The 14783-nt window shown below is 43.6% G+C and overlaps 1 protein-coding gene across 1 annotated transcript in view; it reads right to left on the bottom strand.

Annotated features, from left to right (window-relative positions):
* Nucleotides 1-3364: 3364 nt before the first annotated feature.
* Nucleotides 3365-14783, bottom strand: part of ssx2ipa (synovial sarcoma, X breakpoint 2 interacting protein a) — a 66104-nt gene continuing 54685 nt past the window's right edge. The window contains 5 exon segments of the mRNA XM_048602315.1: nucleotides 3365-4095; nucleotides 4097-4153; nucleotides 6110-6281; nucleotides 12551-12668; nucleotides 13503-13676. Of these exon segments, the coding sequence (XP_048458272.1) occupies nucleotides 3948-4095; nucleotides 4097-4153; nucleotides 6110-6281; nucleotides 12551-12668; nucleotides 13503-13676 (669 nt within the window). The 3' untranslated portion in view covers nucleotides 3365-3947.

Here is a 14783-nt window from a genome sequence, read left to right on the forward strand (position 1 = left end):
ATATGACTTGTCAACTTTTGTACTCAATGCCCTGACCAATGATGGCAAGCATGCCTTGTGTCTTCTTTACCACCTTATGCAGTGGTGTTGCCACTTCCAGGGAGCTATGGACTTGCACCTCAAAAGCCCCCTGTATATTAGTGCTCCCAAGGGTCCTGCATGCTAAAGGCCACAGGCTAGGAATCCTGCGGCAAGCGACCAGCGTCCTGACTCCTCAAAACCTGTCTACCTACATGGCACAAGTCAGGGAGTGTGATGGAATACTCCCCACTTGCCTAGATGGGTGCAGATCCAAACAACACAAATCAGCTTGACACCATCCAGGACAAAAAAATACGCTTGACTGGCACTCCATCCATAAACTTTACTCCTTCACCAATGCTCAGTTAGGACAATGTGTACTAGCTGTAAGATCACTGCAGAAATTCACCAAGACCCCTTGGGCAACACCCACCAAAGCCAAGACCTACTTCCATCTAGAAGGACAAGGACAGCAGATACATGGCAACAGAACAACCCAAGCCAGACACCGTTCGGACTTGGATGTATATCACCTGTTCCTTAAAATGTTTCAGTCAATATCTCAGCACTCTAAGCAGCATTGTGGGTCAACCTACAGCACGAATTGCAGCAGTTCAAGGAGGCAGATCTCACCACCTTTCCAAGGGCAACCAGGGATGGACAATAAATGCAGGCACAGTGATGCCCACATCGCTGACGCCAGACACCAACTCTGACACCTCTTCCTACCGTCCCCTTGATCATGACCCTACCTCTGATCACCAAGCCATCATCTGCTAGACCATCAACAACCTCATCACTTTGGGAGATCTCCAACCTGATAGAAACAGTTCCCCAACCCCACACCCACTTATCTCCTACCCAAAACCCACCTGCCCCAATTGACCCATCATCTCTGCCTGCTCCTGCCAAACCGAGCTCACCTCCTCTTACCTTGACTCCATTCTTTCCCCTTTGTTCCACAAACTCCCTACCTATATTCGGGACATAACCCATACCCTCCAAAACTCCTCTTCTCCAAAACTTTTAATTCTCTAGCCTCCCAACACCTCATCTTAACCATCAATGTACAGTCCCTGTACACCTGTATCCCCACACAGAGAGCTTAAAGGCCCTCTGCTTCTTCCTCTCCCAAAGGCCTAACCAGTCACCTACCACTGACACGTTCACTTGACTCAACTGGTCCTCACTCAATTTTTCCTTCGATTCCTCCTACTTCCTACAAACCAAAGGGGAGGCTATGGGCACCCACCTGGGCCTAAGCTATGCCTACCTCTGTAGGATTTGTGGTGCAGTCCCTCTTCCACAACTACACCAGCGCCATCCCCCACCTCTTTCTCCGCTATATTGATGACTGCTTCGGTACTGCCTCATGCTCCCGCGAGGAGCTCGAGCAGTTCATCAACTTCAACACCTTACACCTCACCCTCAAATTCACCTGGACTATTTCTGACACCTTCCTCCCCTTCCTAAACATCTCCATCTCCATCTCCAGAAACCAACTCACCACAGACATCCATTTCAAACCCACTGACTCAACTACCTTGACTACACCTCCTCTCACCCACCCTCCTGCAAATGCTATCCCCTACTCCCAATTCCTCCACTTCTGCTACATCTGCTCCCAGGATGAGGCGTTCTCTACTCCAGGACACCCCAGCTATCCTCCTCCTTTAGGGACCATAATTTCCCCTCCTCTGTAATTAAGGATGCCTTCAACCACATCTCTTCCATTTCCCACACTTCTGCCCTCAAATCTCCTCCCCACAACAATAAGGATAGAGTCCCTTTAGTCCTCACATAACACCCCACCAACCTCCAAATCCAACACATCATTCTCTGACATTTCTATGACCTAAAAATCAGACCTGACCACCAAAAAGATATTTCCCTCCCCACCCCTATCCGCTTTCCTCAGGGAAGGTTCATTCCGCAATTCCCTTATCAGCTCCTCACTCCCCACCAACTTCTCCACTACACCTAGTGCCTTTCCCTGCAACCGCAGGTGTGACAGCTGCCCCTACATCTCCCCTCTCACCTCTGTCCAAGGCCCCTTACAGATCCAGCAGAGATTCACCTGCACTTTATCCAACCTGATCTATTGCATCCATTGCTCCTGACGTGGTCTCTTCTATAATCGGGGAGACCAAACACAGACTTGGGGACCAGTTTGCAGAGCATTTGCATGCATCAACCAACCCAATCTTCTGGTTGCCATCCATTTTAATTCCCCCACCCACTCCCCTACAAATATGTCCATACTTTGCCTCCTCCATGGTCAGAATAAGGCCAAACGTAAACTTTTTTTCCCTTCTCCTTATTCATTCACGGGATGTGGGCATCGCTGGCTAGACCAGCATTTATTGCTCATCCCTAATTGCCCAAAGGGCAGTTCAGAATCAACCACATTGTTGTGGGGCTGGAGTCACATTTAGGCCAGACCCTGTAAGGACGACAAATGTCCTTTAGGGAAAAACCCATCTGGTTCATTAAATCAACAGATTCACGGTCATCATTAGATTCTTAATTCCAGATATTTATTAAATTCAAATTCCACAATCTGCTGTGGCAAGTTTCGAACCTGGGTCCCCAGAATGTTATCTGGGTCTCTGGATTAACAGTCCAGCGATAATACCACTAAGCCATCGCCTCCCCATCGTTGAGCAACACCACCTGATATTTCACCTTGGGAGCTTACTGCCCAATGGCCTCAACATTGACTTCATCAGCTTCAAAATCCCTCCACCCCCAGCCTTCTCATATCCAGCCTTCCCCCTCCTTCTCACCTCCCTGACTTGACCTTACTTGTCCATCTTCCTACTCACCTGTCTGCTCCACTCTTCCCATGGATCAAGCATCTGTCTGCATCCACTGATCACTTTCTCTGTTACCCTTTCCGCAGACCCCACGCCCCCTCCTTCTATTTCTGAACTCCCTTGTCCTGATGAAGGATTTCAGCTTGAAACGTGGACTTTCCTGCTCCTTGGATGCTGTCTGACCCATTGTGCTTTTCCAGCCTCATCTATAGACTCTGGCTTCCAGCATCTGCAGTCCTTATTGTCTCCAGTGATGTGCACATCCTTGAAAGAACAACGAACAGGTATTTGAAACAGGACGTAATTGTAAGGATTGTGAGGAGAATGTTGAAGAACAGACTAAATAAGACACCTGATTTAAGGGGAGAACAGCCCCAGTGTAGCAAGATTCCACTCAAATTGATGAAAGAATCAACTGTTTCAAGAAACTGCATATTCAATCCCACAAAATGTATTAACTGGTAAATCTTTTGAGCAGGTGAGCTGAAAACAAAGATCTGTACCTTGAATAAACGTACCGTGGAAGATCTGTGAACACATTTTATTAAATTTCCATCTTTCAGGGGCAAAAATTTAATGTGTTACATTTAAAGCAGCACTAGTTTAAAAATAAACAATTAAATAATCAGAACATTTTACAATGACTTGATTTGAGCAACTATTGCTGGTAGTGATGATCTGACACATGCAAGATATTTTGGGTATTGCCAGTAATGTCAAAAGGTTAAAAAAATGTTTCAGCTGCTCTTGTGGTTCATTTAAACTACACCAACACGTTCCAAAGTCAAAATATTTAAAATTTTTAAAAAATCTTAAAAAAAAATGCTTGCTCCTACTCCTTAAATAAAGTCGATAGCCAAGAGAAAAATAAAACCCATTTAAAATGAGGTTCTTCCAACCCACTCAGATGTAAACAGTGTCCCTATGGAAAATTAAAAGTCACACAGTCTTCCTATTCAACAATTTCCACTCCACATACAAAGTGCTGCTTGAAGTAGTCTTCAAATGTCACTGTGACATGTATAAATGCAAGTGCATTATTTCAGTAGAATACTACATTCTAAGGACCAGAGAGATTTACAGAATCTGGAGTCACAGTTCCTGCATAAGTCATTTGAGATTAGTCTCAATTGCAGACTGTACAGAATTTTTGTCCAAATTGTCATCTTCTGGTGAATGGTTCAAAGGCGTAGAACACCCGTTAATATACCAGTGATCAGGGCTGGCCTTTGAGTTCCTCCATTTCTCAGGAGGGGCTCAAACTTTTCTTTGCGTCATAACTGCCTGAATCTCCCCTTTTTGGTACAAATCTTGAGCTGCAATGAAAATTAAAAGCATGAATGAAGGCATCACATGACAATCTAGACTGTGTTCACCTAGATTTAGACCTAGATCTGCGAAAGTCAAGAAAAAATACAACCAAAAATCAAACAAAACAATTTGATACCTACAGATTTTCTCAGTCACAGGACCAGAGCATCTCTAGCATGGCCAGCTACCAATCCCCAATTGCTTTCAAGGTATTGGTGTAGGTGGTCGTGAACTGCCTTCTTGAACTGCTGCCCCACACAGTTCAAGGAATATCTGCAATGAGTAGAAACTGAAAGAACTGCAAATGTAAATCAGGAACAAAAACAGAAGTTGCTGGAAAAGCTCAGCAGGTCTGGCAGCATCTGTAAAGAAAAATCAGAGTTAATGTTTCAGCTCCAGTGACCCTTCCTCAGAATTGAGGACCCGAAACATTAACTCTGATTTTTCTTCAGAGATGGTGCCAGACCTGCTGAGCTTCTCCAGCAACTTGTTTTTGTTCCTGCAATGAGCAGGTTGCCTTATGGGGAAAGGTTGGACAGACGAGGTTTGTTGCCACTGGTGAGGTCATTGTTTAAGAATCAGGGCTCCCCATTTAAAGCAATTAGGCAAAATTTCCTCTCATTCTCTCTCTCTCTCTCTCTCTCTCGAGAGAGAGAGACTGTATCTATGGAATAAAAGAAAAGAAGAGGGAAACAGTCCTTGAAAACTGTTCATTTTAAATTTACTCATGGCACGTGGGCATTGCTGGCTGGGCCAGTATAACGATGGTGAGCTGCTGCCTGCAAATCACCAACCATCTGGGAGTAGAGAGGTGCACAATATCAGTAACAGGAGGCAGACAGACACACGTATTCTCTTGATGTTTTTCCTCCTGGACTGGAGAACTGCCTGTGAGACAATCTAGTTTCTGAATTTGCCTTTTGCCAAGGGTATTTTTATGGGATGTTACTATATTGGAGCAGCTACTGTTTAGTAATAAAATAATCTATTATTATCCTGTTAAGTTTTCCAGTAGTGTTCAGTTATTCTAATTTCTTTTGTTGTATTTTAACCAGTGTATGAATAAAGTATTTTTTGCTTAATATCAAGTAGTTTTACCAATCAAACTGCATTTGTAATGCAACACCTTACATTTACCTTTAAAATGAGAAAATGTTAGGGTCTAGACTATCTTAGTATCTTTGAGGGTGTTTAGGCTGGACCATAACATGGGTCAATCTCTGGGTGAAGGGGTTTCTTCCTCTTGGTCCTAAATGGAATACCCTGCATCTTTAGACCGTGACCTTTGTTTCTGGATTTGGAGTCATCAGGAACATCCTTTCTGCACTTACTTGGTCTAGTTCTTTTAGAATTTTTGTTTTCTTTGAGAAACACCCTTCATTCTTCTAAACTGTAGTCTAGTCCTAACTGATTCAATCTCTTCAGACATGAATCCAAGAATCCAGTCTGATAAACCTTTGCTGCACTCCCTCCATAGCTAGAATACTGTTCCTCAGATAAGGAAGCCAAAACAGCTCATAATACTCAAAAGCGTGCTGTCAAGGCAGTTTAGAATTCCAGCAAGATATCCCTGCTCCTCTACTCAAATCCTCTTGCTATGAAGGCCAACGCATGTCTTTTTCACCACCTGTTGCATATGCATACTTATTTTCAGCAACTGAAAATTAATACAGCTAAGGAGTTGCTCTAAGACCCACTCAATCCCCTTCCCAAAAGGAACAAAAGGAAGTTATATTTTGAGCTACAACTCTGCCACCTGTTGTTAGGAGGAGAGGACGTTCTTACAGGATATTGGCCTGACTAAAAGAATTGAAACCACAAGATTCTTGATGTGTTTCACAACTTTAAACAACTTTTCTTACTCATTTTCCAAACAGAAAACTAGTTTATGATCAGATGGTGTTTAAAACAAAAAAAAAAAAAAAAAGCGCAAAAAAAAGAAAAAAAGATCTGTTACACACCTAGTTCCTTGAGTGAGGTGCATTTTTCGACCCGTTTCTGAAGACTTGGCACTATTTATTGGAGGAAATTTGGTACTTGAAGGTTCCAGTGTAGTTACTGGAGCTGTATTAGGTCGGAGGTAAGAAGACATATTTGGCTGTGATTGTATCTTGTGGTTCTCCTGCCCAGGACCTAGAAGATAAGTAACCTTTACAGACCATTAACCAATGAAGTCATGACGTTTGCACAGGTAAAATGTGTTGTGTAGGTGGTTTTTGTGCACATGCGGTGGCATGGTGGTGTTATTTGTGCGTGACATCCAAAGAGCAATTGAAGTGTAGTGAAAATTAGCTGCAGTAATTAGTGTAATAATCAACACGGCTAGTTATTTATAGTCTGTTCACTAATAATTGACTAAATAGGACTAAAGTTTACATGTACAAAATGATTAGCTTTAAATATTTTAACTATATTCATTGTATCGCAACTTCATTGAAAGTACAACATCTCCTGGATCATGCTTTCATTCTTGAGATTTTGGGCTTCGATTCCACAAAAACCAAGGTGGGCTTTTTACTTAAGGCGTATGAAAAGGCACGATTTTGCAAGGTTGATGTCTACTCAAGTACATAATGGTGTTCCTGCAGATACAGCACCCACAGTGGCAAGAGAAATAATAAAGGCACATAGCATATTTACATTTGAAGGAACTGTATTAGAAGCTGCTGTGCTCTATAAATATTTAAACCCTGGCAGAATGTTTAAAACTTTGGGCGTTATAACTTCAGCCCGTCAATGTGGAGAGCCTATGAATAGGAACAGAAAGGAGGAAATTTGGGTGTTAAACTTTCCACTGAGGCCAGGGTATTGAAATGTGAAGGAATAGATGCTGTGCAGAGAAACTGAACCGACGTTGCAAATCAACAGCTTGTCAAAAAACAAAAAGTCTGCTGAGAGGTCACAGAACTAAAAGCATTAATTCTCTTTCCGCAGATGTTACTTACTGTGCTTCCACCATTTTTTGTTTTTATTTCATATCTTGATTTGCTGAATGCTTCGCTTGGAAACACTTGGACACATACTGAGTATTGACATTTATAAGTGTGAGAAGTTACTCAACATTGATCAAGGATACTGGCCAAGCAGCCTGCGTTCAAAAAGGGAAATCCAACAATAAAACACTTTCAGATTAGTAATGAACCTAAACATTAGCTAACTCAAGGCCACAGAAAGAAGCAGAATGGGCAAGTTATCACAGCCTCTAAGGTTTCGGAGTAGATCTGTAGCTCGGGTTGTGGGTGTTGAGGTTGTTGAGGTTGGTTGGCTTGCCGAGCTGGTTTCTTGTTTGGCAGACGTTTCATTACCATGCTTGGTAACATCCTCAGTGCAGCCTCCGATGAAGCGTTGGTGTGTTTTTCCCAACTGGTTTTTAAACTCTGGGGTCCGTTGAGATGGATTGCCTCACTTCCAGGTTTCCTTCATAGTGGAATGTATATGGGGTCGAATTCAATGTGTTTATTAATAGCATGCTTTGTGGAGTGTCATGCTTCCAGGAATTCTTGTGCTTGTCTCTGCCTAGCCTGTCCCAGGATCTTGGTGTTGTCCCAATCGAAGTCGTGGTTCACCTTGTCCATGTGGATTGAGATGAGTATTGGTCGCGTCTTTTTGTAGCCAGTTGGTGTTAAAGACAAAGAGAACAAAGAAAATTACAGCACAGGAACAGGCCCTTTGGACCTCCAAGCCTGTGCCGATCCAGATCCTCTATCTAAACCTGTCGCCTATTTTCCAAGGATCTGTATCCCTCCGCTCCCTGCCCATTCATGTATCTGTTTAGATACATCTTAAATGACGCTATTGTGCCTGCCTCTACCACCTCCGCTGGCAACGCGTTCCAGGCACCCACCACCCTCTGCGTAAAGAACTTTCCACGCATATCTCCCTTAAACTTTTCCCCTCTCACCCTGAAATCGTGACCCCTAGTAATTGAGTCCCCCACTCTGGGAAAAAGCTTCTTGCTATCCAACCTGTCTATACCTCTCATGATTTTGTACACCTCAATCAGGTCCCCCCTCAACCTCCGTCTTTCTAATGTAAATAATCCGAATCTACTCAATCTCTTCATAGCTAGCGCCTTCCAAACCAGGCAACATCCTGGTGAACTTCCTCTGCACCCTCTCCAAAGCATCCACATCCTTTTGGTAATGTGGCGACCAGAACTGTACGCAGTATTCCAAATGTGGTCGAACCAAAGTCCTATACAACTGTAACATGGCCTGCCAACTCTTGTACTCAATACCCCGTCCAATGAATGAAAGCATGCCGTATGCCTTCTTGACCACTCTATCCACTTGCGTTGCCACCTTCAAGGTACAATGGACCTGAACACCCAGATCTCTCTGTGCATCAATTTTCCCCAGGGCTTTTCCATTTACCATATAGGTCGCACTGGAATTGGATCTTCCAAAATGCATGACCTCACATTTGCCCGGATTGAACTCCATCTGCCATTTCTCCGCCCAACTCTCCAATTTATATTCTGCTGCATCCTCCGACAGTCCCCTTCACTACCTGCTACTCCACCAATCCTAGCGTCATCTACAAACTTGCTAATGAGACCATCTATAACTTCCTCCAGATCATTTACGTATATCACAAACAACAGTGGTCCCACCACGTATCCCTGTGGAACACCACTGGTCACAGTTCTCCATTTTGAGAAACTCCCTTCCACTGCAACACTGTCTCCTGTTGCCCAGCCAATTCTCTAATCATCGAGCGAGTACACCCTGGACCCCATGCGACTTCACTTTTTCTATCAGCCTACCATGGGGAACCTTAACAAATGCCTCACTGAAGTCCATGTATATGACATCTACAGCCCTTCCCTCATCTATCAACTTAGAATTCTTTGAGGAAGTGACAATCAATTAGCAATTCTCCAGTCCTCCGGGACCTCACCCGTGCTCAAGGATGCTGCAAAGATATCTGTTAAGGCCCCAGCTATTTCCTCTCTCGCTTCCCTCAGTAACCTGGGATAGATCCCATCCAGACCTGGGGACTTGTCCATCCTAATGCCTTTTAGAATACCCAACACTCTCCCCCCACCTTATGCCGACTTGACCTCGAGTAATCAAACATCTATCCCTAACCACAACATCCGTCGTGTCCCTCTCCTCAGTGAATACCGACGCAAACTACTCATTAAGAATCTCTCATTTTCTGACTCCTCGCATAACTTCCCTCCTTTGTCCTGGATTGGGCCAACCCTTTTTCTAGTTACCCTCTTGCTCCTTATGTATGAATAAAAGGCTTTGGGATTTTCCTTAACCCTGTTTGCTAAAAGATATTTCATGACCCCTTTTAGCCCTCTTAACTCCACATTTCAGATTGGTCCTACTTTCGCGATATTCTTCCAAAGCTTCGTCTGTTTTCAGTTGCCTAGACCTTCTGTATGTTTCCTTTTTCCTCTTTGCTAGTCTCACAATTTCACCTGTCATCAATGGTTCCCTAATCTTGCCCTTTCTATCCCTCAGTTTCACCTGTCATCAATGGTTCCCTAATCTTGCCCTTTCTATCCCTCAGTTTCACAGGGACATGTATGTCCTGCACTCTAATCAACCTCTCTTTAAAAGCCTCCCACATATCAAATGTGGATTTACCCTCAAACAGCTGCTCCCAATCCACATTCCCCAGCTTCTGCCGAATTTTGCTATAGTTGGCCTTCCCTCAGTTCAGCACTCTTCCTTCAGGACCACTCGTCTTTGTCCATGAGTATTCTAAAACTTACGGAATTGTGATCACTATTCCCAAAGTAATCCCCTACTGAAACTTCAACCACATGGACGGGCTCATTCCCCAACACCAGGTCCAGTATGGCCCCTTCCTGAATTAGACTATTTACATACTGCTCTAGAAAACCCTCCTGGATGCTCCTTACAAATTCTGCTCCATCTATCTAAACCCCTAACACTAAGTGAATCCCAGTCAAATGTTGGGAAAATTAAAATCTCCCATCACTACCACCCTGTTGCTCCTATCTTTCCATAATCTGTCTACATATTTGTACCTCTATCTCACGCTCGCTGTTGGGAGGCCTGTAGTACAGCCCCAACATTGTTACTGCACCCTTCCTATTTCTGAGCTCTGCCCATATTGCCTCACTGCTCGAGTCCTCCATAGTGCCCTCCTTCAGCACAGCTGTGATATCCTCTTTGACCAGTAATGCAACTCCTCCACCCCTTTTACCTCCCTCTCTATCCCGCCTGAAGCATCTATATCCTGGAATATTTAGTTGCCAATCTTGCCCTTCCCTCAACCAAGTCTCAGTAATAGCAATAACATCATACTCCCAGGTACTAATCCAAGCCCCAAGTTCATCTGTCTTACCCACTACACTTCTCGCATTAAAACAAATGCGCCTCAGGCCACATGTCCCTCTGCGTTCATCATGTGCTCTCTGCCTACTCTTCCCCTTCGTCACACTGACTTCGTTATCTAGTTCCTTACAGGCTTTAGTTACAACCTCCTTACTGTCCACTAACCTCCTCATTTGGTTCCCATCCCCCTGCCATATTAGTTTAAACCTTCCCCAACAGTGTTAGCAAAAGCACCCCCTAAGACACTGGTTCCAGTCCTGCCCAGGTGTAGACCGTCCGATTTGTAATAGTCCCAGCTCCCCCAGAACCGGTCCCAATGTCCCAAAAATCTGAACCCCTCCCTCCTGCACCATCTCTCAAGCCACTCATTTATCCTGCCTATTCTTTCATTTCTACTCTGACTACCATGTGGCACTAGTAGCAATCCTGAGATTACTACCTCCGAGGTCCTGCTTTTTAAACTTGGCTCCTAACTCCCTAAATTCTGCTTGTAGGACCTTACCCCGTTTCTTACCTATATCATTGGTGCCTATATGCACCATGACAGCTGGCTGTTCACCCTCCCCCTTCAGAACGTCCTGCAGTCGATCCGAGACATCCCTGATCCGTGCACCTGGGAGGCAACATGCGATTCAGGAGTCTCGTTTTCGACCACAGAACCGCCTATCTACTCTCCTTACAATCGAATCCCCTATGACTATAGCCCTTCCACTCTTTTTCCCGCCCTTCTGTACAGCAGAGCCAGCCACAGTGCCATGAACCTGGCTACTGCTGCCTTCCCCTGGTGAGCCATCTCCCCCAGCAGTATCTAAAACGGTGTATACCTGTTTTGGAGGGAGATGACCGCAGGGGACGCCTGCACTGCCTTCCTGTTTTTTTTTTTCTGCCTTTTGGTCACCCATCCCCTTTCTCCCTCAGCGATCCTAATCTGCGGTGTGACCATTTGCTGAACGTGCTAGCCATGACTTCCTCAGCATCGCAGGTGCTCTAAAGTAAGTCCATCTGCAGCTCCAGAGCCATCATGCGGTTTAACAAGAGCTGCAGCTGGACACACTTCCTGCACGTGTCGGGGTCAGGGTCATCAGCCGCATCCCGGAGCTCCCACATGGAGCAAGATGAGCATAACACAGGTCTGGGATCTCCTGCCATTTTTACTTTTAAGGTTAACTTAGTCCTACTATAATATCAAATACTAGCTAAATGAAATGAAAAAAATTTGTACCAAATCACTCTACTTACCAGCACACGATAAAAAAAAAAGAAAATCACTTAGCTTATCAACACAGCAGAGTCCTTTTTTTGGGTCAGAGGAGGGGGGCGGGTGGGAGACACTACACGTGTAGTGTCTTGGGTTTAGCCACTGCCCAAATATATCAGTTCACTCACGTTCCGAGAGCGCAATTCAACCACTCCCACTCAGCTCCGTTGCCGAAATGAAGAACTTACCTCCCGGCAGGCCCCTGGTCCTCACTCTCACTGCTCCCGCTGCTGCTGCAGCAGCCAAAAAAAAAAGGAAGCCGCTGATTGCACGAGGTAAGTTTTTAAACTGTTCATGTACTCTTGTTGTTAGTTTCTTTCCTGGTTGTCCGATGTAGTGTTTCTCGCAGTCTCTGCAGGGGATCTTGTGGATGACATTGGTCCTGTCCATGGTGGGGAGTGGGTCTTTAGTTCGGGTGAGCACTTGTCGTAGAGTTGATGTGGGCTTGTGTGCCACTCTGCTGCCCAGCGGTCGTAGGAGCCTTGTGGTGAGTTCTGACGTAGTCCTGATGTAGGGTGGTGTGATGAGTGTGTCGGGGCGCATAGAATCTTTCTGATGCTGTTTGTGTAGGCATCTTCTGACCCAGTTCTTTGGATATCCATTATCCTTGAACACTTGGAAGAGGTATTCTTCTTCCTCTTGGCGTAGTTCCGTGTTGCTGCCCTTTTAAATAGTGTTCGCACGCAGCTTCGTTTGTGTGATGAGATGGTTACTGTTGAAGTTCAGTACCTGGTCTGTGTGTGTGGCTTTACAGTGTACATTTAAGTTACCACAGTCTAATGAACATTCAATTGGTTGTACATTTTTATTTTAAAAAAGATACTTACTAATGGATGAGGCACTTTGTGGCTTCATTATTTTTGGCCTTTTGCTCTCCACAAAAGGAGTCATGTTCAAAAACTGCTGCTTCAACCACGTTGCTCGTTCCTCTTCAAAACCTTTCCTCTGCAGATAAAAAAAATGGAAAAAATTACAAAATGTCCCTTCCTTAACCTGCAATGCATTCTTTTCACAACTGCCAAATGTACAACAACTTCACAAAATACTTTTGTTAATTTTACATTTTCATCAAACTCATAATGCAAAGAGTTTCCTTTAGTAAAAGATAGATATCAAAACACTACTATTGGAACTGGGAAAGAAAATCCTTGTGCCAACTAAATATCATGCATTGATTTTAAGTAAAATTATTCCATAGTATCTGGCCCTGCTAGCATTGTGGATTCTGCCCTGTTAATAACGAAGCAAATGCAGGAACACAGTTGAGTACAAGTTGCAATTTGTAAATTTTCATATCCACTGTTTCACATCACACGACAGCTAATCTCTTGATTTTTGCTATAGTGTCCAATGGTGTGCACAATGATGCAGAAAAAACAAACACAATTAGGGTAAATGCTCAGATTTGGATTATAACACATCAGTACAAATTGTGTTAAAAAGGGTAGAATATGCAAATGTCTTACTTTGTGACTCCCCACACCATTTCTAACGGTTCAAACTCTAGTCTTGTATTTTGATGTAATACCTTTCACTTGCCTGGATGAGTGCAGCTACAACAAACACTCAAGACGACTGACATCATCCAGGGCAAAGTGGTCTGCCTAAAGTTGAAAGCCCATCACAAAACCAAACAATGGGACCTGAATCTACAATCCCTGGTTTCGGAGGCCAATGCCTTATCCATTCGGTCCCAAATCTTCAATAGTTGACCTCGAAAATGACATGGTTAACTTTGATTTGGCGACTAACTAAAGTAAAACAACTAAAAAGTAGTACCTCGTGTCCTAATCTAATGGCAGCCTCTGTAAAATTCCTTCTTTCTCTTTCAAAGTTTTTCTTCTGGTCATTAAATAGTCTCCATTCTTCTTTCAATCGTTCTTTCTCTTCCAGTAAGTAGCAGTCTCGCACTAATACAGCTGTTTCATCATCACATTGGGGATTAAGCTGTTGCTGTGGAAAGGAAAAGGCAAAAAATAACTTTCCACATTTGGAAACGGATGTTATCAATTCACGGTGATAGGTTCTGATTTTTAAAAATTATTTAAACTCAAAAGCTGTTAAGAACAAAGGATCAAGACGGTTCAGCTACATTTGCAATCTCATAGATGATAAAGCAATCCATGACTATATGCAATAGATCTTTCACAAATTCACTGTGCTGCAAAATTAAACACCAGCCACTCGGCAGGTGTCGAACATAAACACCAAAGTGGATATGTTATACCAGATGGTTGGTTTCGGAAATGTACATTCAATAATCAAGTCTATGGTCAGCTGCCTCATGTTATGACTCCGGGGGGGGGGGGGGAACTGTGTGGTGGTGGAAGAGAGGAAGAGAAGGGAACAGGCACGCACACCCGTAAAATCTCCTGGGGTAAATTTCTAATTGCAGTTACATTCCATTTTGTTCAAAATGCACACAATTTATAGACAGACAGTCAATGTGGCATTTTGGAAATTCCTACTTTGGAAATAAAACCAGTCTGACTCCAAACCAAAACACAAACAAATTCTAAACAAAGCTTCACATCTAACATGCATTGTCTTGACCTAAAATGTCACTTTTCTTTACAATGAAAACCTCTAGCTCTCTCAGGTCAGTGACTTAAGGAATTCAGAGATTTATAAAGGCATTAATCAGTTGGAAGGTTTTAACTGATTAAAGATTTAAACAGCATCTTAGGTTTATTTAATACATGCTCAGTGGTGTGACCCTTTGATCTTTTACTTATAAATTCTGTGTTGGATAGTACCTCTCACTAATACCAGAAGGAGGAGCGAAGCTCTGAAAGTCTGTGTTTTCAAATAAACCTGATTCACCATTGTCTACTCCACTGGTCACATCCTTAAAAAATTCCAAAAGATTTCCTTTAGTGAATCCATGCTGACTAGGACCAATTTGGTCACTGCTTTCCAATTGCTCAGTTATTACATTTAAAGCTTTGGCAAAGATCCGTAGCTCAGGTTGTGGTGAGGTTGTTGACTTGCTCGCTGAGTTGGCTTGTTTTTGTTCAGACGTTTTGTCACCATGCTAGGTGACATCATCAGTGGAGCCTC

The sequence above is a fragment of the Rhincodon typus genome, chromosome 10, assembly GCF_021869965.1.
Source record: "Rhincodon typus isolate 14 chromosome 10, sRhiTyp1.1, whole genome shotgun sequence".
Lineage (NCBI taxonomy): Eukaryota > Metazoa > Chordata > Chondrichthyes > Orectolobiformes > Rhincodontidae > Rhincodon > Rhincodon typus.